Below are 26,764 nucleotides of genomic sequence, written 5' to 3' on the forward strand. Positions count from 1 at the left end.
TCTCTAAAAGTTTCTCCTACTTTAGCATTCAGGTCCCCTACCACAATTACTCTCTCACTTGGTTCAAAGGCTCCTATACATTCACTTAACATCTCCCAAAATCTCTCTCTCTCCTCTGCATTCCTCTCTTCTCCTTTATATGCAGAACATTTCAGGGCAAACTGGAGACTAAGATTAATAAGGCAATAACAATATGAGTAATTTTATACATACAGCCACTTAGTGAGTGTAAATATAAATTTAGGAGTTTACAATGAATACAAGAGAATTAAATATTGTGTTAGTTCATGCTATATGGTTTTAATAAGTTTAATTGAGAGGAATTACAGGTTTGATTATTAACATAAAGGGGACACAGTCAATTTTTTAATGTTTGTGAGAATTACAAATATTGAAATGAACTTTATTTTGTTTTACGTGTTCGTGACATTGAGAATATGCATGTGTAGTTTTTGCTTATTTAGCTGATAATAATAGTGATAATAACAATTATAATAATTGTAATAACAATACTAATACTAATATTTGTAATAATAATAGTAGTAACAAATAATAATAATAATAATAGCAATAACAGTAATAATAACAGTAATAAGAATACAAATAATAATAATAGTAATAATAACAATAATAATAATTGTCATTGCAGGTGTGAGGATGCAGAAAATTCACAGTGTGAGTCTGGTAACTTTTCGTTCCCAGTGTTCGTTGTGGTGTGTACTAAGTTCAGGAAGATGCCAAACTTTACACCGGTAAGTTCAGTGCCAATAGTTAAGCCCTTGAATTATTTACCTGGTCCACCAGGCTATTGGTGCTGGCACTCAAACTTGTCCTCCCCAGTGCCCCGGTTCACCATGAACCTGGTGAACTTTTTAATTTTCATCTGGTGTGTGTTGGTGATTCATATACATATATGGTGTTCAAGAATCTTGGTCTCCTCACACTTACTGGTGTTGAAGAGTCTTGGTTCCCTCACACTTACTGAGCTGTTGTGTTCCGAAGCTGACATATACTTAAAATAATTTTTTTTTTTTTTTTTTTTTGCAACTTGGACTATTTTTTCCATTAGTACGAGTATGCATGATGCATTCTCACTATGCCTGTAAATCATGGCTCGTAAGTTTGTAAAACACTTGTAAATTCTCTGGATTTTCAAAATTTTTAGAAGCATTTTCAGAAAATATAATTTTTTCCTCTGATACTTTAACCCTTAAACTGTCCAAACGTAGATCTACATTTTTTCAACATTTGAAAGTATGTAAAAAAAGTAGATTTTTTTTTTTTACATTTAAAAACGTAAAAAACTTTGATTTCTGTTTTTTTTTTTTTTTTTTTTGTTATATTTAAAAATATGTAAAAGAAACTTAGATGTAGTTTTGGAGCGCTACGCATGTGAACGTAGATCTGCTTCGACAGTTTAACGGTTAAAGGAATTTTTAAAATATTTACATAAAAATTTGGTCAAAATTATTATTTTGTTTAGTTGCTTTCTGGTGGAGAACCAGAGCTTTGTAATACTGTGGTCCTTGATCACTGTCAGTCTCTTGTCTAGCCTGAGGTCACATTATTAATTTGCTAAAAAAAAGTCAGAAAATATAGATCAAGTTGCACCACCAGTGGTGGCTCGTTCGGAGGTGCTACAGAGCTGCAGCACCCTCGCACGAGCCACCACTGTGCTCCACTGTTGTTGAAGAGCAGCGGCTCATGTCCTCTCACCCACCATTTCATTACTATTCAACAAATAACTACAGACCAACACTTTCCCAACATTACTCAAGACAGTAAGAGTTACTCCAGTACACTAAGGTGGAGACCCATATGATGTAAATACAGTGGTACCTTGATTCTTTTCTTTCAACAAACCGGCCGTATCCCACCAAGGCAGGGTGGCCCCCCCAAAAAGAACGAAAGTTTCTCTTTTTAAATTTAGTAATTTGTACAAGAGAAGGGGTTACTAGCCCCTTGCTTCCGGCATTTTAGTCACCTCTTACAACACGCATGGCTTATGGAGGAAGAATTCTGTTCCACTTCCCCATGGAGATAAGTGGAAATAAACAAGAACAAGAACTAGAAAGAAAATATCAGAAAACCCAGAGGGGTGTGTGTATATATATGCTAGTACATGTATGTGTAGTGTGACCTAAGTGTAAGTAGAAGTAGAAAGATGTACCTGAAATCTTGCATGTTTATGAGACAGAAAAAAAGACACCAGCAATCTTACCATCATGTAAAACAATTACAGGTTTCCGTTTTACACTCATTTGGCAGGACTGTAGTACCTCCCTGGGCGGTTGCTGTCTACCAACCTACTACCTAGTGGTATCTTGATATTTGAACTTAATCCATTCCAGGAGGTTGTTCCAATAATGAGTTGTATGAAAATTGAATCAGTTTTCCCATAAGAAGTAATGTAAATTGGATTAATCCATTGCAGACCCAAAAAAATTACCAATTGTACAAAATTTTAAGTAAAAATATTACTTATTTAAACATCTTTCTTTCTTTCAACACACCGGCAGTATCCCACCGAGGCAGGGTGGCCCACTGAGGCAGGGTGGTCCACCGAGGCAGGGTGGCCCACCGAGGCAGGGTGGCCCACCGAGGCAGGGTGGCCCACCGAGGCAGGGTTGCCCACCGAGGCAGGGTGGCCCACCGAGGCAGGGTGGTCCACCGAGGCAGGGTGGCCCACCGAGGCCAGGTGGCCCACCGAGGTGGGGTGGTCCCTTACTCCCGGCATTTTAGCCGCCTCTTAAAACACCCATGACTTATGGAGGAAAAATTCTGTTCCACTTCCTGATGGAGATAAGAGGAAATAAACAAGAACAAAAACTGGTAAAAAAAGTAGAAGAAAACCCAGAGGGGTGTGTATATACATATATGATTGTACATGTACGTCTAGCGTGACCTAAGTGTAAGTAGAAGTAGCAAGACGTACCTGAAATCTTGCATGTTTGAGACAGAAAAAAAGACACCACCAACCCTACCATTATTTAAACATGTATAAAAATATTTGCATGCATAAAATCATACATGAAAAATATGAAAACAATAAATGCACGAATAAATGACAATTTATCTGCGCTTTATTGTGATCTTTTCACAGCAACAATTTTCACTTCTCTTGCCACATAACTCACCTTTATTGGCTTTTTATTTTTCTTTATAATTCATAAGCAAGGTTACTTTTACCTAATAACTCACAACATACTTAACCTCTGCCAATCTGGGTTTAGGCCAAAAATATGTATCAAATATGTAGTTATACAAGTAGTTGAGCTGCTTTATGCAGCACTGGAAAAAATTAATGTCTTTTGGGCTCTTCGTAGACCTGCAGGAAGTATTCCACATAGTGGACCACAGTATCTTGCTTCTTAAACTAGAACAACACACTTCACCACTCTTCAGTGTACTGCCAGACAACACACTTCACCACTCTTCCGTCTACTGCCAGACAACACACTCCACCACTCTTCCGTCTACTGCCAGACAACACACTTCCCCACTCTTCAGTCTACTGCCAGACAACACACTCCACCACTCTTCAGTCTACTGCCAGACAACACACTCCACCACTCTTCAGTCTACTGCCAGACAACACACTTCCCCACTCTTCAGTCTACTGCCAGACAACACACTCCACCACTCTTCCGTCTACTGCCAGACAACACACTCCACCACTCTTCAGTCTACTGCCAGACAACACACTTCACCACTCTTCAGTCTACTGCCAGACAACACACTCCACCACTCCTCAGTCTACTGCCAGACAACACACTCCACCACTCTTCAGTCTACTGCCAGACAACACACTCCACCACTCTTCCGTCTACTGCCAGACAACACACTCCACCACTCTTCAGTGTACTGCCAGACAACATACTCCACCACTCTTCCGTCTACTGCCAGACAACACACTCCACCACTCCTCAGTCTACTGCCAGACAACACACTCCACCACTCCTCAGTCTACTGCCAGACAACACACTCCACCACTCTTCAGTGTACTGCCAGACAACATACTCCACCACTCTTCCGTCTACTGCCAGACAACACACTCCACCACTCTTCAGTGTACTGCCAGACAACACACTCCACCACTCCTCAGTCTACTGCCAGACAACACACTCCACCACTCCTCAGTCTACTGCCAGACAACACACTCCACCACTCTTCAGTGTACTGCCAGACAACACACTCCACCACTCCTCAGTCTACTGCCAGACAACACACTCCACCACTCTTCAGTGTACTGCCAGACAACACACTCCACCACTCCTCAGTCTACTGCCAGACAAGACACTCCACCACTCCTCAGTCTACTGCCAGACAACACACTCCACCACTCCTCAGTCTACTGCCAGACAACACACTCCACCACTCCTCAGTCTACTGCCAGACAACACACTCCACCACTCCTCAGTCTACTGCCAGACAAGACACTCCACCACTCCTCAGTCTACTGCCAGACAACACACTCCACCACTCCTCAGTCTACTGCCAGACAACACACTCCACCACTCCTCAGTCTACTGCCAGACAACACACTCCACCACTCCTCAGTCTACTGCCAGACAACACACTCCACCACTCCTCAGTCTACTGCCAGACAAGACACTCCACCACTCCTCAGTCTACTGCCAGACAACACACTCCACCACTCTTCAGTGTACTGCCAGACAACACACTCCACCACTCTTCAGTGTACTGCCAGACAACACACTCCACCACTCCTCAGTCTACTGCCAGACAACACACTCCACCACTCTTCAGTCTACTGCCAGACAACACACTCCACCACTCTTCAGTGTACTGCCAGACAACACACTCCACCACTCCTCAGTCTACTGCCAGACAACACACTCCACCACTCTTCAGTCTACTGCCAGACAAGACACTCCACCACTCCTCAGTCTACTGCCAGACAACACACTTCCCCACTCTTCAGTCTACTGCCAGACAACACACTCCACCACTCTTCAGTCTACTGCCAGACAACACACTCCACCACTCTTCAGTCTACTGCCAGACAACACACTCCACCACTCTTCAGTGTACTGCCAGACAACACACTCCACCACTCCTCAGTCTACTGCCAGACAACACACTCCACCACTCCTCAGTCTACTGCCAGACAACACACTCCACCACTCCTCAGTCTACTGCCAGACAACACACTCCACCACTCCTCAGTCTACTGCCAGACAACACACTCCACCACTCCTCAGTCTACTGCCAGACAACACACTCCACCACTCCTCAGTCTACTGCCAGACAACACACTCCACCACTCCTCAGTCTACTGCCAGACAACACACTCCACCACTCCTCAGTCTACTGCCAGACAAGACACTCCACCACTCCTCAGTCTACTGCCAGACAACACACTCCACCACTCTTCAGTCTACTGCCAGACAACACACTCCACCACTCCTCAGTCTACTGCCAGACAACACACTCCACCACTCCTCAGTCTACTGCCAGACAACACACTCCACCACTCCTCAGTCTACTGCCAGACAACACACTCCACCACTCCTCAGTCTACTGCCAGACAACACACTCCACCACTCCTCAGTCTACTGCCAGACAACACACTCCACCACTCCTCAGTCTACTGCCAGACAAGACACTCCACCACTCCTCAGTCTACTGCCAGACAACACACTCCACCACTCTTCAGTCTACTGCCAGACAACACACTCCACCACTCCTCAGTCTACTGCCAGACAACACACTCCACCACTCCTCAGTCTACTGCCAGACAACACACTCCACCACTCCTCAGTCTACTGCCAGACAAGACACTCCACCACTCCTCAGTCTACTGCCAGACAACACACTCCACCACTCTTCAGTCTACTGCCAGACAACACACTCCACCACTCTTCAGTGTACTGCCAGACAACACACTCCACCACTCTTCAGTGTACTGCCAGACAACACACTCCACCACTCCTCAGTCTACTGCCAGACAACACACTCCACCACTCTTCAGTCTACTGCCAGACAACACACTCCACCACTCTTCAGTCTACTGGCAGACAACACACTCCACCACTCTTCAGTCTACTGCCAGACAACACACTCCACCACTCCTCAGTCTACTGCCAGACAACACACTCCACCACTCCTCAGTCTACTGCCAGACAACACACTCCACCACTCCTCAGTCTACTGCCAGACAAGACACTCCACCACTCCTCAGTCTACTGCCAGACAACACACTCCACCACTCTTCAGTCTACTGCCAGACAACACACTCCACCACTCTTCAGTGTACTGCCAGACAACACACTCCACCACTCTTCAGTGTACTGCCAGACAACACACTCCACCACTCTTCAGTCTACTGCCAGACAACACACTCCACCACTCTTCAGTCTACTGCCAGACAACACACTCCACCACTCTTCAGTGTACTGCCAGACAACACACTCCACCACTCTTCAGTCTACTGCCAGACAACACACTCCACCACTCTTCAGAGACCTCAACCTACTTAATATACATAACATTCACTCTTACTACTGTGGTCTATATACACAGAATAATAAGTGCTAGTATCAATCCTGCCCTAAAACACTGTCTTGATAGTTGCAACAGAACTCACAAACATAATACCAGACAAAAATATCTATGACATTCCCGTGTCCATCTTAATCTTTGTAAAAACTCAATGTGCACAAATGGACCCAAATTCTGGTACTCCCGACCTGATAACTCCAGAGCCTCTCTATCTACCTGATAACACCAGAGCCTCTCTATCTACCTGATAACTCCAAAGCCTCTCTATCTACCTGGTAACTATCTACCTGAATTATAGACCAGGTTTCTGTTAGTGATCATCTTTTTCAGACTGTTGTAATGTGTTCTAGTGTTAAGTGCAGCTATAACTTGACCTATCCTGACCTTAATTTGTTCCTTGTGACCTTAACTGTCTCCTCACCTATCCGAAATTGATCTTTCCACTCACTACCTGTGTATAACAGGTATTGAGTGACCTCTGATGACCCAGCATACCTGTCATTCCAGGTCATGGAGGTCCAGCTGGAGGGCGAGGAGGTGCGGCGCATGGCAAGCAGTGAAGCAGCAGTGCAGGCAGTCCAGGAGCTGCAACACTTTGCCCTCCTGCGGCACAGGCTGCAATCACAGGTCAGACTTGTTCACCCATCGCCGCTTACACTCAAACAACCCTTGACCAAACGATGGTTAATGTGTTTCTTCTCTCATTATTATTCTTCTTTCTTTCAATGCACCGGCCATATCCCACCGAGGCGGGGCGGCCCAAAAAGAAAAAAGTTTCTCTTTTTAACTTTGGTAATGTATACAGGAGAAGGGGTTACTAGCCCCTTGCTCCTGGTATTTTAGTTGCCTCTTGTGACATGTATGGCTTACGGAGGAAGAATTCTGTTCCACTTCTCCATGAAGTCTCTTATTATTATTGTTATAATTAATATTTCTAATATGATTATTATTATTACACCATGAACACTGCACCATCACTGATAATTGCGTCGTTGCATCAGGACATCGTTGACGACACGACAATGGAGTTGGTGGAGGCATCGACGGGATGCACCAGGTACATCCTGCATGTTGTCAACATAGGCATCAACAGCAGCAGGACGACAACGACAGGCAGCGACAACCTTCAGTTCGCCGTGTTCATAGTGCCACACGGCAGGTAACTTGAAGATTAAGATTTTATTTCCGAACATTGTTTACAGTGTGTAACTACAATTTTGATTTGTTAAATACAAAGAAAGCCACTATCATGCGGGGGTATTTCGGGCGATGTTAGGTCGTTTAAGGTGCCCCTAGTTTGTGTTGTTCTACTCTTCTTACTCCTAACTTTCCTCCTCTTACTTCTAACTTCCTATTTCTTCACCAGGGAGCATGAGTGGTTGTTTGGCACTGCCGAGGGCCGACGCAAGCTAGCAGAGAGTGCCTCGACCCAGCGCCTGGTGGTGGCACACCTGGCCAGGGGCCAGACCTACTCCTCCTTACAAGCAGTGCAAGATGAACTCTCTGCCAGAGTCATGCTCCTGGCCCCACCCAAGTTAAACTCTAATGCCAAGGTAATTAACCCCAGGGTAATTACCATGTTCCCTGTTATTGCTGCCTGAGTATGTTCCCTGTTATTGCTGCCTGAGTATGTTCCTTGTTATTGCTGCCTGAGTATGTTCCTTGTTATTGCTGCCTGAGTATGTTCCTTGTTATTGCTGCCTGAGCATGTTCCCTGTTATTGCTGCCTGAGTATGTTCCCTGTTATTGCTGCCTGAGTATGTTCCCTGTTATTGCTGCCTGAGTGTTCCTTGTTATTGCTGCCTGAGTATGTTCCCTATTATTATTGCCCAAGTATGTTCCCTGTTATTGCTGCCCAAGTATGTTCTCTGTTATTGCTGCCTGAGTATGTTCCTTGTTATTGCTGCCTGAGTATGTTCCTTGTTATTGCTGCCTGAGTATGTTCCCTGTTATTGCTGCCTGAGTATGTTCCCTGTTATTGCTGCCTGAGTATGTTCCTTGTTATTGCTGCCTGAGTATGTTCCCTGTTATTACTGCCTGAGTATGTTCCCTGTTATTGCTGCCTGAGTATATTCCCTGTTATTGTTGCCTGAGTATGTTCCCTGTTATTGCTGCCTGAGTATATTCCCTGTTATTGCTGCCTGAGTATGTTCCTTGTTATTGCTGCCTGAGTATATTCCCTGTTATTGCTGCCTGAGTATGTTCCCTGTTATTGCTGCCTGAGTATGTTCCCTGTTATTGCTGCCTGAGTATGTTCCCTGTTATTGCTGCCTGAGTATGTTCCCTGTTATTGCTGCCTGAGTATGTTCCCTGTTATTGCTGCCTGAGTATGCTCCCTGTTATTGCTGCCTGAGTATGTTCCCTGTTATTGCTGCCTGAGTATGTTCCCTGTTATTGCTGCCTGCTCCTCCAGTTTTCACCCTGGTCTCAGGTAAAGTACAGTACCAAATATCTTGAATCCCAGGAAAATGCAGTCCACCTATATCCCTCTCACTTCTATCACCTCTCTCACTTCTATCACCTCTCTCACTTCTATCACCTCTCTCTCTCACTTCTCTCAGAATAACATCAGGTTACAAGACAAGATTTAACATGTCTGAGCATGTTTCAGTTTGTGGTAGATGAGAGTCGAAGCTGTCTGTTTTTTGCACATGTCATACATGCAGGAACTGCTTTCGCTGTCTTCCTGAGATCTGGTGGCTTGTCTGGTGCTTGACTGGTCAACTAGACTGTTGCTGCTAGCAGACTTGTCTATAAACTTGTAGATTTTATTTTGTGTTTCACATAGTACTTCTGCTCCTTCCCTCAGCATCCATGGTTACACTTGTTTAAGTCCCTCTGTGTATGTGTGTGTATGTATCTAATACACCATTGTATATACATTTTAATGTTGTACAGGAGGGCACTGCTTGTACAGTAGGTTAGGTTCTGGGCTACTGCTGTACAGGAATGTCCTGCTTATACAGCAGGTTAGGTTCTGGGCTACTGCTGTACAGGAAGGTTCTACCTATACAGCAGGTTAGGTTCCAGGCTACTGCTGTACAGGAGGGTCCTGCTTATACAGCAGGTTAGGTTCTGGGCTACTGCTGTACAGGAATGTCCTGCTTATACAGCAGGTTAGGTTCTGGGCTACTGCTGTACAGGAATGTCCTGCTTATACAGCAGGTTAGGTTCTGGGCTACTGCTGTACAGGAATGTCCTGCTTATACAGCAGGTTAGGTTCTGGGCTACTGCTGTACTACAGATATGGCACATGTCTGTCTCTGCCAGATAAAGCAAGTGGTGCCAGTGTTATGTCTTCCTAGGTGCCGTTCTTGTCAGTTGGGGAGGACCTGGGGTCGAGGACCGAGGTGGCTCGTGGCCACAGCGACTACTCTGGCGAGTACCTTGTTGAGGACGTCGACCTGCCCGGGGCAGCCAAGGTCCGCCGACTCATTTTCTTGGCCAATCGCAATGTGGTACAATCGGAGGCACGACTGTTGAGAGGTGAGTTAACCCTTTCAGGGTCCGTGCCTTAGATCTACGGCTTTACATTCAGGGTCCAAACCATAGATCTACGCCCTGAGCTCAGCTCACTCTGATAAGCTGTGAGCAGTAAATTTGGGCCTAGATATGAGAGAATACATCTATGTGGTATGTGTGCACCACATAAAACAAATCCTCCAGCACACAGTGCATAATGAGAGAAAAAAATGAAACTGTAATTTTCGATTAAAACAGCGACTTTGCAGTGTTTTTTTCGTATGTTTTTTATAGTTGTATTTGCGATTTCTTGGTCTCATTTGTTAGAATGGAAGATATGTTACAGAAATAGAGATGATTTTGATTGGTTTTTATACTGGAAATCGCTTGAAACTGAGCTCAAAATAGCGGAAATGTTAAATTTTTGCCGATGTTCAAGAGTAAACAAATGACCTCACAAGTCTAATACACGCCAGCTGGTGGGTCTGATATACGTTCACGAATGTGCTGATATTATTTATACAATTATTACAGTATTGCATAACAAAAAATCTTCTATTTTTTGGTTTGAATAAAAATTCATTGTGAATAAAAAATCAAAATGGAATTCATTAGTAAAGCCTCAAAATGTGTATAACTAATGAACAGAGGAAATGTTAGTTTAGTTCCAGGAATGCCTACATTGTTTATTCTGGAGCCTATTTTGAAATTGGAATATTATGAACTTTGAATTAAATTGGACAAATTACCAATTTCCGATCACTTTATTTTGTAGTTGAAAAAGTTGACATGGCGATTTCTTGTGCTCAATCGATAGAACAGAAGTAATACTAGTGAAATAGCTAAGAATTTGGTTGACTGGAATACTGTAATTGGCCTAAAATGGGAGTCAAAGTCGGCAAAATCGCCAATGCGTAAATATCGCCAACACATCAAAATTCGCGAGAGCATAATTTCGTCAGTTTTCCATCAAATTTCATACCTGTTGTCTTATTACCTTCAGAAAAATATTCTCTACCACTTCATAAGAAAAAATAAAATTATTTTTTGAAAATTCTTGGGCCCTGGTGCGCACTTTGGCCTCTGGACCCTGAAAGGGTCAAGTCCTGGCCTGGGGTCCATACTAACCTTTGCCTCTTGGCCCCTGAGCTGTATCCTAACACTTGCCTTTGTCATGGAGGCCGTACACACTATATTTTCTCATAGTTTTTAAATAAAAAAAAATTTAAGTGGAAAAAAATATATAATTTTTTAAAAAATTCGTGAAAAAAAATTTAAAAAATTTAATCTTTTGTTATTGTTAAGATATTAAAAACTCAGTAAAATATATAATGTACTCTTAGAATGTACTCTTATAATGTACTCTTATAATGTACTCTTAAATATATAATGTACTCTTAAATATATAATGTACTCTTAAAGAGTTTGACCAGTGCACTTTGACACACTTTGAATGGAGTTTCACTGACTTGACTTTCAATGAATGTACGGTGAACAATTGTTCATCAGTTACACAACTGTCAGATACACAACATATGGTGAACAATTGTTCATCAGTTACACAACTGACTGTCAGATACACAATGTACAGTGAACAATTGTTCATCAGTCACACAACTGACTGTCAGATACACAATGTACAACAAAGCTGCCCTTCTGTGTTTTCATCCAGTGAGAGAGAAGAAAAAGAAGGGTGGCGGTGGCAGTGGAAGTGGTGGCGGTGGCAGTGGAAGTGGTGGCAGTGGCACAAAGGAGAGAGTCACTGTAGATTACTCATACCTGTCATGCGAGCATCACCTAGCGATGGTGGGCGGTCTGGGACTGACGTCGACGCTCAGTGACCTGCTGGTCGTTGGACTGGGAGGAGGGTCATTGGCTTCGTACATTCACAAGTACTTCCCTCAGGTATTACTAATCCATGTACTTTCCACAACTAATAATAGAAATAACAATAATAATAATCATTAATGTTGAGTTACCTTGTCTCACAACCTTGGTGGTCAAGACTGGTGGCAGCTAAACACTGATTGATGGTCAACGTGTCTTCTAGGTGAGGGTTACAGCAGTGGATCTGGACCCGGCAGTGGTTGAGATTGCACAGAAGTGGTTTGGCTTCATACCTGATGTTCGACTGACAGTAGAAGTCAGTGACGGCATCGATTACATCCACAAGGCAGTGGAACTTGGTAAGGTTCTGGCACAAGTGCAGTGTGTGTGTGTGTGTGTGTGTGTGTACACCTGTATGATGAGATGTCACTTTACAAATTTCATAGAATAGCACACTTGGCATAACCGAGGACGATCGTGCCTGTCACAGCTGCTGAACCACCATGACAAAATTATGGAGGCATTGGCAGACAACCAAAATGCAGATGTGATATACAGTAGGGCCCTGCTTTACGGCGTTTCACCTTACTGCATTCTGCTAATACAGCGATTTCAACTTACGCCCAAAGCTCGCTATACGGCTCCCCATCTTTCTAATACTGCTCGCCCCACCCAGTTTGTTTACATTCTCTATTATGTCTGGAAACTTTCCAAAATTTCAAGTGTTTTAAAGTGGTACCTCAATAATCGTCTGGCCTGAAAGTCGTCCATTTCGGAAATAGTCCCGTTATTTCGTCTAAACATTGGCTCGCAAATGGTCCGTTAACTTGCTAATCGTCCTTCGTCCGGGACGCGTACTCACGCTCTGAGCCACCTGGGCCTGCCTTCCCAGCCAGTGTGCCATTGTTTACCAGTGAGCGACAGTCCCCTCACATGCTCCTACGAAATATTTCATAATATTCCATTGATTTTAGTGCTTGCAAGTGCTAAATAAGCTACCATGGCTCCAAAGAAAGCTTCTAGTGCCAGCCCTTTGGTAAAGAATGTGAGAAAAACATATAATTTATGAAAAAGTTTGTAGAAAAATATAAAGGTGGTGGTGGTAGAGTGGAAGCAGTTATGATAGTGGTTGATGGTGGTAGTGATGGTGGTAGAAGGTAGTAGTGATGGTGGTAACAGTTGTAATAGTGGTAGAAGGTCGTAGTGATGGTGGTAGAGGGTTCCTTCTTTAGTGATTCAGCAATTCTACCAACTCCTCCAATGTTGTTGGAGTTATACAGGGCTACAGAAAACACCGCCGCCTCAGCTGCTGCTTCACCACCATTATGGACGGCTTACTCTCAGTGACCCTTATATACCCAACAACAACACAACACAACACCTCTCATGACATACGTAATGACTTATTCATTCTAGAGTATATTCCATGTTTCTATGTTATTAATATTGTTTATTATGTCATATTAGTTGAACAAATGATTGCTGATGTTATGAATGAAAAGAAGTTGGATGTCCTGGCCCTAAGCGAAACAAAGCTGAAGGGGATAGGGGAGTTTCGGTGGGGGGAATAAATGGGATTAAATCTGGAGTATCTGAGAGAGTTAGAGCAGAGGAAGGGGTAACAGTAATGTTGAAGGATCAGTTATGGAAGGAGAAAAGAGAATATGAATGTGTAAATTCAAGAATTATGTGGATTAAAGTAAAGGTTGGATGCGAAAAGTGGGTCATAATAAGCGTGTATGCACCTGGAGAAGAGAGGAATGTAGAGGAGAGAGAGAGATTTTGGGAGATGTTAAGTGAATGTATAGGAGCCTTTGAACCAAGTGAGAGAGTAATTGTGGTAGGGGACCTGAATGCTAAAGTAGGAGAAACTTTTAGAGAGGGTGTGGTAGGTAAGTTTGGGGTGCCAGGTGTAAATGAAAATGGGAGCCCTTTGATTGAACTTTGTATAGAAAGGGGTTTAGTTATAGGTAATACATATTTTAAGAAAAAGAGGATAAATAAGTATACAAGATATGATGTAGGGCAAAATGACAGTAGTTTGTTGGATTATGTATTGGTAGATAAAAGACTGTTGAGTAGACTTCAGGATGTACATGTTTATAGAGGGGCCACAGATATATCAGATCACTTTCTAGTTGTAGCTACACTGAGAGTAAAAGGTAGATGGGATACAAGGAGAATAGAAGCATCAGGGAAGAGAGAGGTGAAGGTTTATAAACTAAAAGAGGAGGCAGTTAGGGTAAGATATAAACAGCTATTGGAGGATAGATGGGCTAATGAGAGCATAGGCAATGGGGTCGAAGAGGTATGGGGTAGGTTTAAAAATGTAGTGTTAGAGTGTTCAGCAGAAGTTTGTGGTTACAGGAAAGTGGGTGCGGGAGGGAAGAGGAGCGATTGGTGGAATGATGATGTAAAGAGAGTAGTAAGGGAGAAAAAGTTAGCATATGAGAAGTTTTTACAAAGTAGAAGTGATGCAAGGAGGGAAGAGTATATGGAGAAAAAGAGAGAGGTTAAGAGAGTGGTGAAGCAATGTAAAAAGAGAGCGGGTGAGATGTTATCAACAAATTTTGTTGAAAATAAGAAAAAGTTTTGGAGTGAGATTAACAAGTTAAGGAAGCCTAGAGAACAAATGGATTTAACATAAACATAAGAATGTAGGAACACTGCAGAAGGCCTACTAGCCCATGCGAGGCAGGTCCTTATCAAAACGACCACTACCTATACATACCCAAGAAATAACTCCCGTACCCAATGACACCATTCAAACTCAGCCCCTCCCACTTGGTCCATCACCAGGGCACCGAGGGAGCTGAAGCACCTGGTCCATCACCAGGGCACCGAGGGAGCTGAAGCACCTGGTCCATCAAAAGGGCACCGAGGGAGCTGAAGCACCTGGTCCATCACCAAGGCACCGAGGGAGCTGAAGCACCTGGTCCATCACCAGGGCACCGAGGGAGCTGAAGCACTTGGTCCATCACCAGGGCACCAAGGGAGCTGAAGCACCTGGTCCATCACCAGGGCACCGAGGGAGCTGAAGCATCTGGTCCATCACCAGGGCACCGAGGGAGCTGAAGCACCTGGTCCATCACCAGGGTACCAAGGGAGCTGAAGCACCTGGTCCATAACCAGGGCACCAAGGGAGCTGAAGCACCTGGTCCATCACCAGGGTACCAAGGGAGCTGAAGCACCTGGTCCATAACCAGGGCACCGAGGGAGCTGAAGCACCTGGTCCATCACCAGGGCACCGAGGGAACTGAAGCACCTGGTCCATCACCAGGGCACCGAGGGAGCTGAAGCATTTGGTCCATCACCAGGGCACCGAGGGAGCTGAAGCACCTGGTCCATTACCAGGGCACCGAGGGAGCTGAAGCACCTGGTCCATCACCAGGGCACCGAGGGAGCTGAAGCACCTGGTCCCTCACCAGGGCACCGAGGGAGCTGAAGCACTTGGTCCATCACCAGGGCACCGAGGGAGCTGAAGCACCTGGTCCATCACCAGGGCACCGAGGGAGCTGAAGCACCTGGTCCATCACCAGGGCACCGAGGGAGCTGAAGCACCTGGTCCATCAGGGCACCGAGGGAGCTGAAGCACCTGGTCCATCACCAGGGCACCGAGGGAGCTGAAGCACCTGGTCCATCACCAGGGCACCGAGGGAGCTGAAGCACCTGGTCCATCACCAGGGCACCGAGGGAGCTGAAGCACCTGGTCCATCACCAGGGCACCGAGGGAGCTGAAACACCTGGTCCATCACCAGGGCACCGAGGGAGCTGAAGCACCTGGTCCATCACCAGGGCACCGAGGGAGCTGAAGCACCTGGTCCATCACCAGGGCACCGAGGGAGCTGAAGCACCTGGTCCATCACCAGGGCACCGAGGGAGCTGAAACACCTGGTCCATCACCAGGGCACCGAGGGAGCTGAAGCACCTGGTCCATCACCAGGGCACCGAGGGAGCTGAAGCACCTGGTCCATCACCAGGGCACCGAGGGAGCTGAAGCACCTGGTCCATCACCAGGGCACCGACTTGGATCAATGGTCCGATTTTACTGTACTGGTCAAAGTTTATTCTCTATAAGGATTACAATGCTGAGTTTACAGAATTTGGTTATTGTGTGGTTTACATGTAGTAAAATAATAATTACAGAGTGTACCACTAGAACACCTAGCATGGCTAGGTATTACAGAGTGTACCACTAGAACACCTAGCATGGCTAGGCATTACAGAGTGTACCACTAGAACACCTAGCATGGCTAGGCATTTCGGGCAGACTTATATTAAATCTTAAGTTTAAAATATTACAAAATTATGAGGTAAGTTGGTATTATGGCTAAGTGACTAAATACTAGTTATGAGTTTAGCAATGTGAATGCTTTTGTTTTGGCACTATACATAGTTTCAGTATTGGAGTATCACAGGCCAACTTATGACTAGTTAAGATTCATTATTTTGAGATTGAGATTGATATTTCTGTTTATGGTCAAATGGGTGAGTGAGTGTAAGTGTGAACCACCAGGTGGTATTCGTGTAGTTAGTTGACAGGGTGTATCAGGGAGATAAGATGTTTTCTGATGGTAGTTTTGAAGGTGATGAATGTGTCTGCAGTTTTGGAATTTTCAGGTAGGGTGTTCCAGATTTTAGGGCCTTTGACATACATTGAATTTTTGTAAAGGTTTAGTCGAACACGGGGAATGTCGTAGAGATGTTTGTGTCTGGTGTTGTGCCTGTGAGTTCTGTCACAACTATCAAGAAATAGTACATGTTATTATTAACAACATGTATGTATTTAATAACATATATGTTATAAATAATAATAGTACATATTATTAATAACATGTATTATTATTAACATGTATGTTATTAAATACCATTGCCTCAATCACTGCCTCTACCACTTCAGTCACACTCAATCTACAAGCACCAAACACAATGAATTATTGTGAGAGCAGGGAGACTAATGTTCACTCCAGCATAAACAAAGCCACACTGACGATGTGTCAACCACTCCCTCGTATTTTTGTACAATTTCCTTCTTCAATTATATCATATTTATTATTATTATTATTATTTATTTATTATTATTATTATTATTATTATTATTATTATTATTATTATTATTATTATTATTATTATTATTAGTATTGTTATTATTAGCTGTAGCAGAAATGTTTAATTCTTTGCAGTGTTAAAGAGTAAACACATGATGTCACCGTCCAATACCTGTCCGAATAGCCATTCCAATATGCAGTCATGAATGGGTTTACATTATTTATACTGTAGTTTAATAGCAAATAATGAACAAACAAAACACTCACCACACTGAGTGGTGGGAGGGCTGGCTGCCAGTTGCGGGGGTCGGAGGGAGGGTAGTAGGGACTCGCAGGTGGCGGGAAACTTAAATATGATTTGGCGGCTGGGAATTTGGTGGCTGGGAATTTGGCGGTTGGGAATTTGGTGGCTGGGAATTTGGCGGTTGGGAATTCGCGAATGTGTGAAACCCGTGAAAGTTGAAAACGTGAATGTTGAGGGAGACCTGTACATCATTAAGTGAGGAGAGGCTGTGTACTGTGCAGGTATGCATTTAAATCACTAAGAGTGTCCCTCTGGTCTTAACGCCATAGTAATACTAAGTAATAATAATCACTCTTGGGAACATTAAATGCCTTATTTTACATTAATATAGACATTTTTATTAATCCATCTAAGATATTTTCTTCAAAATTATATAAGAAACACGTTACATAGCATATAAACATGATACATACACCTATAGTACAGTAAATTTCACATAAATATTATTATCATTATTATTATTATTATTATTATTATTATTATTATTATTATTATTATTATTATAGGTGTGGTAGGTGAGCAGAGGGAAAAATTACGTTTTCTCTGGTCCAGCACCAGAGAAAACGCATGTGACTCTGCGTTTGGCCCAGTCACTCCCCTCTGCTGTTGTTTACAAATCTTGGTATGAATTATTTGTTACTTCTCCCTTTGTTTATGATGGCATCCAAAGGTAGTTGTTAGAAACAATTAAACTTAGTGAACAAGGTATGTCGATGGTAATAACATGGCTCTGGGCCACATTAAATATCGTATAGCTATGTAGGTAGGTGCAGCTTTGTAGCCAGGCGGACTACATAGCTACATCTACCGGCTACCTACATTTAACTTCCTACAGATAAATACTACTCACCTCTCATCCAACATTAAGACTACACATATTTTAAGGTAAATAATGAGTGTATTGTATGTGTATTTTATCTCTCTGGGTTGCTTTAAATATCATATATTAAGTTTGGGATAAGGAGCCAGGGCTACCTACACCAGGGCTACCTACACCTGGGCTACCTACACCTGGGCTACCTACACCTGGGCTACCTACACCTGGGTTACCTACACCAGGGCTACCTACACCTGGGTTACCTACACCTGACTTCCTACAAATAAGTACTACTAGCCTCTCACCCTACATTAAGACTATTTGTATTTTAAGGTAAATAATGAATGTACTGTGTATGTATTTTACTTTTTATTGTGTTTTTTAATGCCTAGTTCTATTACTAACTTAATACAGTGGACCCCCGCTTAACGATCACCTCCCAATGCGACCAATTATGTAAGTGTATTTATGTAAGTGCGTTTGTACGTGTATGTTTGGGGGTCTGAAATGGACTAATCTACTTCACAATATTTCTTATGGGAACAAATTCGGTCAGTACTGGCACCTGAACATACTTCTGGAATGAAAAAATATCATTAATCGGGGGTCCACTGTATAAGTTAGTGTAAACTTGTTGTCTGGCATTTATATGCATTATAAGTGGAAAAAATGGTGTTCTGCTTTCCGGCGATGTCCGCTTTTCAGCAGTAGCCTGGAATCTAACCTGCCAAAAATGTGGGGTCCTACTGTACACAGATTTTGCAAAGGTGTTTGACAAATGTAAATTATGGAGTGTTAGTGCACAAAATGAGGGCCACAGACATGACAGGGAAGGTAGACATATGGATTGTTGGGTTCCTAACACACATAACACAAAAAGTAGTAGTAAACAGAGCAAGATCCAGCATCAGGGAAGTAAAAAGCTCAGTTCCCCAAGGCACGTCCTGGCACCTCTGCTGTTTCTCATCCTCATAGCCTAGATAAAAACACCCTTCACAGTTTTGTATCATCATTTCCAGATGACACTAAAATAAGCACGAAAGTCAGTACAGTAGAAGACACAGAGAAACTACAGGAAGACATAAGCAGTGTTTTCCAGTGGGTACTGGAGAACAGCATGACATTCAGTGGTGATAAGTTCCAGCTGCTTACTTATGGAAAGAATGAAGAACTCAACAGGAACGTTGTATACAAAAATCTAAGGGTATCGTCAACTAAAATGAAAGACCTGGGAATAACTTGGTTAGCTGACCTTTCTTTCAAAGACCATAATAAGACAGAGATCATGACAGCCAGGAGGAGGATGGGGTGAGTATTGAGAATCATCAAAACAAGGAAAATAATGCTAATTGTGAGGCTTTACAAATCGCTAGTGCTCCCTCGTTTGGAATATTTTTCAGTGTTGACGGCTCCATTCAGGGCAGGAGAAACACCAGAGCCGGAACAAATACAGAGATCGTTTATGGCCCTCGTAGAGCCAGTAAAGCATTTAAATTACTGGGAACACCTTAGTCTTGAATGTGTACTTACTAGAGTGGAGAGAGAGATACATGATAGTATAGCCTCTCCTCACTTAACGAAGGGGTTCCATTCCTAAGAGAAGGTCGGTCAATGAATTGGTCATTAAGCGAGGAACATACTATAACAGTAGTGGGTTTGTGTCAACCATCTTTAGAGATTTCTTTAATGTCACATTTGTACCATTTATAACATTTTTAGTATATCTTTAAATGTTTATACAGTAGTGTACTGTTTTTTTTTTATTATTATCACACTGGCCGATTCCCACCAAGGCAGGGTGGCCCGAAAAAGAAAAACTTTCACCATCATTCACTCCATCACTGTCTTGCCAGAAGGGTGCTTTACACTACAGTTTTTAAACTGCAACATTACTGTATACTGTAATAAACAGAACAGAGGAAATAAGCTCTAATATACATAGGTTTACATACTGGTTGGAGAGCTGGTCGTAAGCCCGAGTGGTCGGTAAATGAATACGTTGTTAAGTGAGGAGAGGCTGTATATACCTTCCAGGTATATATTATCATGTCCCAAATCTGCACACTGCCATAACAATATACTAGAGCAAGAGATATGGGAAGAAGTGCAAAATAAACCCAGTGAAAAGCAGAGGTACAGTGGGCACATTAAGGGAACACTGTATCAACATTCGTGGCCCCAGATTATTCAACATCTTACCATAAGATATCAAAAACACTGCTGGAACAAGTGTAGAAGTCTTCAAGAGAAAACTGGACAAGTATCTTCACTAGGTGCTAGATCAACCGGACTGTGATGGATATGTGGGGCAGTGGGTCACCAGCAGCAACAGCCTGGTTGACCAGGCTAGCACCAGACGAGCCTGGCCGATGGCTGGGCTTCGTGAGTAGAAAAACTCAGAACTCATTAAAGGTATATCAGAAGTATGTGGTTGCAGGGGTTGGGTCACAACTCCTGGCCCTGCCCTCTCATTGGTCACTACTAGGTCCACTCTCCCTTTTCCAAGAGCTTTATCGTGTGTGTGTGTGTGTGTGTGTGTGTGTACTCACCTAGTTGAGGTTGCGGGGGTCGAGTCCGAGCTCCTGGTGTGTGTGTGTGTGTGTGTGTGTGTGTGTGTGTGTGTGTGTGTGTGTGTGTGTGGATGGGTGGGAGGGGGGGTAGTGTATCCCACTTGTAGATGGCAGATTAGGTTCTGGTCTACCACCGGAAAGCAGACATCACTGGAAAGCAGAACATAATTTTTTCCACTTCTAAATGATAAAAATGCCAGATAACAAGTTTACACTAACATATATTAAGTTACCAATAAAACTAGACATAAAAAAACCAATAAAAAGTAAAATACACACACAGTACACTCATTACTTACCTTAAAATATTTGTAGTCTTAATGTAGGGTGAGAAGTGAGTAGTGTTTATCGTTAGAGGTCGGGTGTGGTAGGTATGGTAGTCGGGTGTGGTAGATATAGCCACCCCACCCACACGTAATATACATTTAAAGCGCCGTAGAGCAATAGAATGCATATACATTACACTCATTATTTACCTTAAAATTTGTGTAGTCAAATGTAGGGTGAGAGGTTAGTAAACAAGATAAAATGAATAAATGAGAGAAAGAGAACGAGTAAATGAGAGAAGACAGGGGCATGGAATATGTAAACAAGCAGACGGACGCGTCTGGTTATGGTTCATACACGTTCATTTCCATGTTGTGAAGCTTATATCATAATAAAAGAGTGAAGGCATATGAAGGGAATAATTTTCTACAGTTACCCCCAGTAATACTATTATGTATGCATTTTCTTTGGTGTTGAACTAGAGAAAACGTTATTCTTTTAGACACTCCGACAAGACGACTGGAAAAACATCTCAAATTTATGTTAATTTATTCTATTGCAGAGTGTATTTATCATATTTATATGTTATGTAGCATGTTTATTATGTAATTTTGAAAAAATATCATAGATGGATGAATGAAAATGTCTATATTAACCCTTTGAGGGTCGACAGGCCCTCTCCGAGACTCGTTCTCAGGGTCGGCAAAATTTAACCCTTTGAGGGTTTCGGCCGTACTAGTACGGCTTACGACCCAGGGTTTTTGACATACTAGTACGTCTAAATTCTAGCGCCCTCAAATCTAGTGGGAGAAAGCTGGTAGGCCTACTTATGAAAGAATGGGTCTATGTGGTCAGTGTGCACAGTATAAAAAAAATCCTGCAGCACAGTGCATAATGAGAAAAAAAAAAACTTTGACCATTTTTTGGAATAAAACAGCGACTTTGCACTGTATTTTCGTATGGTATTTGTTGTTGTATTCTAGTTTTCTTGGTCTCATTTTATAGAATGGAAGACATTTTACAGAAATTGAGATGATTTTGACTGGTTTTTACAATGAAAAGTACCTTGAAATTGAGCTCAAAGTAGCAGAAATGTTTGATTTTATGCATCGGCAAAATTGCCGATGCATAAACATTGCCGAGACCGCTAACTTCGCGAGAGCATAATTCCGTAAGTTTTCCATCAAATTTCATACTTTTGGTGTCATTATGATCGGGAAAAGATTCTCTATCTTTTTATAAGAAAAAATTATTATTTTTTTTTTAAATTTGGTCGACCCTGAGAACAAGTCCCGGAGAGGGCCTGTCGACTCTCAGAGGGTTAAAAAAAAAAAAAAAATTCTTATGAAAAGATAGAGAATCTTTTCCCAATCATAATGACACCAAAAGTATGAAATTTGATGGAAAACTTACGGAATTATGCTCTCGCGAAGTTAGCAGTCTCGGCGATGTTTATGCATCAGCGATTTTGCCCACTTTGAGCCCCATTTTCGGCCAATTCCACTTTACTAGTCGACAAAAAACATGAATATTTCGCTAGAACTCCATTTTTTTCTATCGAATGAGTGCAAGAAACCACCCATTTACCAATTTCAACTATCCAGTACAGTGGTCAGAATTTAGCAATTTTGCCAATTTCACACAAATTTCAAAAGATGCCAATTTCTGAATAGGGTCCAGAATAAACAAGAAAGACATTCCTGGCACTAAAATGACATTTCCTCTGTTCATTAGTCATGTCTCAAGGCCCCTCTTACATTCTTTTGCTTTCCACTTTAAATTTTTATTCTCACAAAAAATAGAAGATTTACTGTTATGCAGACTACTGCATTAGTGTAGAAATGGTATAAATAATATCAGCGCACTTGTGAAAGAATATTAGACTCGCCAGTTGACGTGTATTGGACACTTAGCATGATTTGTTTACTTTTGAACTTCGGTAAAAATCGAACATTTCTGCTACTTTGAGCTCAATTTCAAGGTACTTTTCATTGTAAAACCAGTCAAAATCATCTCAATTTCTGTAAAATGTCTTCCATTATATAAAATGAGACCAAGAAAACTAGAATACAATAACAAATACCATACGAAAATACAGTGCAAAGTCGCTGTTTTATTCCAAAAAAACTAAGTTTTTTTTTCTCATTATGCACTGTGTGCTGCAGGATTTTTTTTATACTGTGCACACTGACCACATAGACCCATTCTTTCATATGTAGGCCTACCAGCTTTCTCCCACTAGATTTGAGGGCGCTAGAATTTAGGCGTACTAGTACGTCAAAAACCCTGGGTCGTAAGCTGTACTAGTACAGCCGAAACCCTCAAAGGGTTAATATATGACATTTAATGTGGCTCAGAGTGATTATTGCGTAATATGGTGTCTTCAAGATTAATAAGACACTCTTAGTGATTTTAATGTGTGTCTGCATGCCAGCACAGTGTGTAAGTTTATTTAGGCACAGGTACACATAAATATAATTTTCAGAGTACAGTAAGGCCCCACTTTATGGCATTTCGCCTTATGGCATTCCAGTAATACGGACATTTCAAATTATGACCAAAACTCACTATACGGCTCCCCCACCTGACTTTCTAATACGGTCACCGCTGGCCACCCGGTTTGTTTACATTCTGTGAGCTCCATGAGCACCGCGTCTCTCCATTATGTCTGGAAACTTTCCAGAATTTCAAGTGTTTAAAGTTATTTCATGTTTTATATATACTCTGATAATTATACTTGTGTGTGCCTGTACCTAATTAAACTTACTGTGCTGGCGTGCAGGTACACATCAAAATTATGAGTGTACTGTATGTGCATTTTATCACTGTAGAGTGCTTTAAATGTCATAGTATATTACGTATGGGTGGAGGTGGCCAGGCTGGCTACCACGCCTCCCACACCTGACTTCTTACAATAAATACTACTCACCTTTCATCCTACATTAAGACTACAAATATTCTAAGGTAAGTAATGAGTGTACTGTGTGTGTATTTTACTTTTTATTGTTTTTTAATGCCTAGTTCAATTACTAACTTAACCCTTTGACTGTCGCAAGCCCCTTTCGGAAACTGTCATTCTATGTCGCAAAATTTTTTAAAAAACATAATTTTTTCTTATGAAATGATAGATAATCTTTTCCCGATGGTAATGACACCAAAAGTACGAAATTTGGTCGAAAACTCATGGAATTACGCTCCCGCGAAGTTAGCGGTCTCGGCGACATATATGCATCGGCAATTTTGCCAACTTTGAGCCCTGTTTTTGGCCAATTCCGTTGTTCCAGTTGACCAAACTCGTAGCTATTTCTTTAGAACTCCATTTTTTCTATCAGTTGAGTACAAGAAACCACCCATTTACTGGTTTGAACTACCCAATAAAGTGGTCAGAAATTGGCAATTTGGCCAATTTCACGCAAATTAAAAAAGATGCCAATTTCAAAATAGGATCCAGAATAAACAATGTAGACATTCTCAGCACTAAAATAACATATCCTCTGTTTATTAGTCACGTTTCTAGGCCCCTCTTATATTACTATTGCTTTCTGTTTTGATTTTTTATTCATACAAAAAATACAAAATTTACTGTTATACAGACTACTGCATTATTGTAAAAATGGTATAAATAATATCAGTGCACTAGTGAAAGAATATTAGACTCCCCAGTTGACGTGTATTGGACGTGTAGTGTGATTTGCTTACTCCTGAACATTGGTAAAAATCAAACATTTCTGCTAATTTGAGCTCAATTTCAAGGTCATTTTCATCGTGAAACTAATCAAAATCATCTCTATTTCCGTAATGTGCTTTCCATTTTATCACGTGAGACCATGAAAACGAGAATACAACGATAAATACATATGTACTATATGAAAATACACCTCCAAGTCGGCATTTTAATCCAAAAAAACGGTCATTTTTTTTTCTCATTATGCACTGCATTTTTTTTGTGGTGCACACTGGCCACACAGATCCATTCTCTCACATGTAGGCCTACCAGCTTTCTCCTGCTTGATTCGAAGCCGCTAGAATTTACGCATATAAATACGTCCGAAACAGTGGCGCATAAGACGTATATATACGACCAAAACAGTCAAAGGGTTAATATACGTTAGTGTAAACTTGTTATCTGGCATTTATATGCATTTATAATTGGAAAAAATGGTGTTCTGCTTTCCGGAGATGTCCGCTTATGGGCAGTAGCCTGGAACCTAACCTGCTGTATAAGTGGGGCCCTACTGTTTATATAAAACATGAAATAACTTTAAAACACTTTAAATTTTGGAAAGTTTCCAGACATAATGGAGATGTGCAGAGCTCACGGTGCTCATGGAGAATGTAAACAAAGTGGGTGGGGCGTGGTGGCCGTATTAGAAAGTCAGGTGGGGGAGCCGTATAGCGAGTTTTGGTCATAATTTGAAATGTCTGTATTAGCGGAATGCCGTAAAGCGGGGCCCTACTGTAGAGGATCTTAACAAGAAAACTGACTGTATATCTAGGTACTTAATAAGAGAACTGACTGTATATATGTCTTTATAAGGGAAGTGACTGTATATAGAAGTGTTATAAGAGAGGTTAGTGCATTAGCCCAGAGTCTCCCTGGGTTATCAAAACATTCAGATGAAATGACCGTCACATCTCGTCACCAACCTCATTTGACCTTGTGTTTCTCCCCCCCCCCCAGGTCGTCACTACGATGCCATTTTGTTCGACGTTGACTCGAAGGACACTGGGGCAGGTATGAGCTGCCCACCCCGGGCATTTGTTGACACAGTGTTCCTGCACGTGGTCAAACGTTGCCTCACAAGCGCAGGTAAGGTTCGTTCTGTGTTGGCTGTACTGGGCTCTCTAGCACCTAAGACACACAATAAAACAACCCGGAATTGACCCTGGGATGGGTGGAATTGGGCAAATTACTTCACACCAACTGTCACTGTTCACCTAGCAGTAAGTAGGTACCTGGGTGTTAAGTAACCTTGCACCTGCTGTCACTGTTCACCTAACAGTAAGTAGGTACCTGGGTGTTAAATTACTTTTCACCTGTTGTCACTGTTTACCTAGCACTAAGTAGGTACTTGGGTGTTAGTTACCTTACATCTACTGTCACTGTTTACCTAGCAGTAAGTAGGTACAAGGGTGTGTTTGTGTCTTATGTGTGTGAGTGTTTGTGTGTGATTGTGTGTATTTGTACTTAACTATAACTTGCTACAAGGGTCAAGTCACAGCTCCTGGCCTATCAACTGCTCATTACAGGTGTCCTGATCATCAACTTGGTGTGTCGCGACCATCAGCTCCAGCAAGATGTCATCAATGACGTCAAGTCGACCTTCCCCTCAGTCTTACGTCAACAGATCCCTGACCAGGTCAACTGTGTCCTCTTCTGCTCACCTCACCTCAGGGCCCCTGAAAAAGTGAGGGCCCGCTTTGAGAAAGGCCTCCGAGCCATTGACACGGCCCTGGCCTGCCAACGGGGCCACAGCGGCAATGTTTTCGACTTTGGGGCCCTCGCTGATGACCTTGCCGTCTTGTGAACGCTGAATAAATAGTTCCTAGCATCTGGTTCTTATAAAGCTCCCCTATACAGTCAATTCTCTTGTAAAGCTCCCGTATACAATCAGTCTTCTTATAAAGCTCCCGTATACAGTCAATTCTCTTAAAAAGCTCCCCTATACAGTCAGTTCTTTTATAAAGCTCCACTATATACAGTGGATCTGTCTAGAATGTTCTAGAGGTCCAACATAACATGGCAGTAATGGGGATCGCTCAGCTTCCTTGAATCAAAAACCTCTACAAAGATTTTTTTACTCAGCCTTCAGTAGGGTTTGTGTCCACTAGATGGCAAAAAAATATATTTGAGCGCCGTGTATTGAGATAGTGTTAAAAGCTGCTTTTGTTGACGAAAGTCAAGGAAACTATTGTTTTTGTGCAGCAGATGGTGCCAGATCTT

The 26,764-nt window shown here is 42.4% G+C and overlaps 1 protein-coding gene across 2 annotated transcripts in view; it reads left to right on the forward strand.

Annotated features, from left to right (window-relative positions):
* LOC128694197 (eEF1A lysine and N-terminal methyltransferase) overlaps positions 1 to 26,372 on the forward strand; it is a 61,516-nt gene extending 35,144 nt beyond the window's left edge. For both annotated transcript variants that reach the window (XM_070093766.1, XM_070093767.1), the window contains exons 6-14: positions 650 to 752; positions 7,033 to 7,152; positions 7,527 to 7,684; positions 7,892 to 8,078; positions 9,831 to 10,011; positions 11,660 to 11,892; positions 12,038 to 12,173; positions 25,502 to 25,630; positions 26,071 to 26,372. In XM_070093766.1, coding sequence (XP_069949867.1) covers positions 650 to 752; positions 7,033 to 7,152; positions 7,527 to 7,684; positions 7,892 to 8,078; positions 9,831 to 10,011; positions 11,660 to 11,892; positions 12,038 to 12,173; positions 25,502 to 25,630; positions 26,071 to 26,348 — 1,525 coding nt within the window. In that variant the 3' untranslated portion in view covers positions 26,349 to 26,372. The remainder of the gene's footprint in view (positions 1 to 649; positions 753 to 7,032; positions 7,153 to 7,526; positions 7,685 to 7,891; positions 8,079 to 9,830; positions 10,012 to 11,659; positions 11,893 to 12,037; positions 12,174 to 25,501; positions 25,631 to 26,070) is intronic.
* Positions 26,373 to 26,764: the final 392 nt, after the last annotated feature.

Source organism: Cherax quadricarinatus, chromosome 43, assembly GCF_038502225.1.
Source record: "Cherax quadricarinatus isolate ZL_2023a chromosome 43, ASM3850222v1, whole genome shotgun sequence".
Classification (NCBI taxonomy): domain Eukaryota; kingdom Metazoa; phylum Arthropoda; class Malacostraca; order Decapoda; family Parastacidae; genus Cherax; species Cherax quadricarinatus.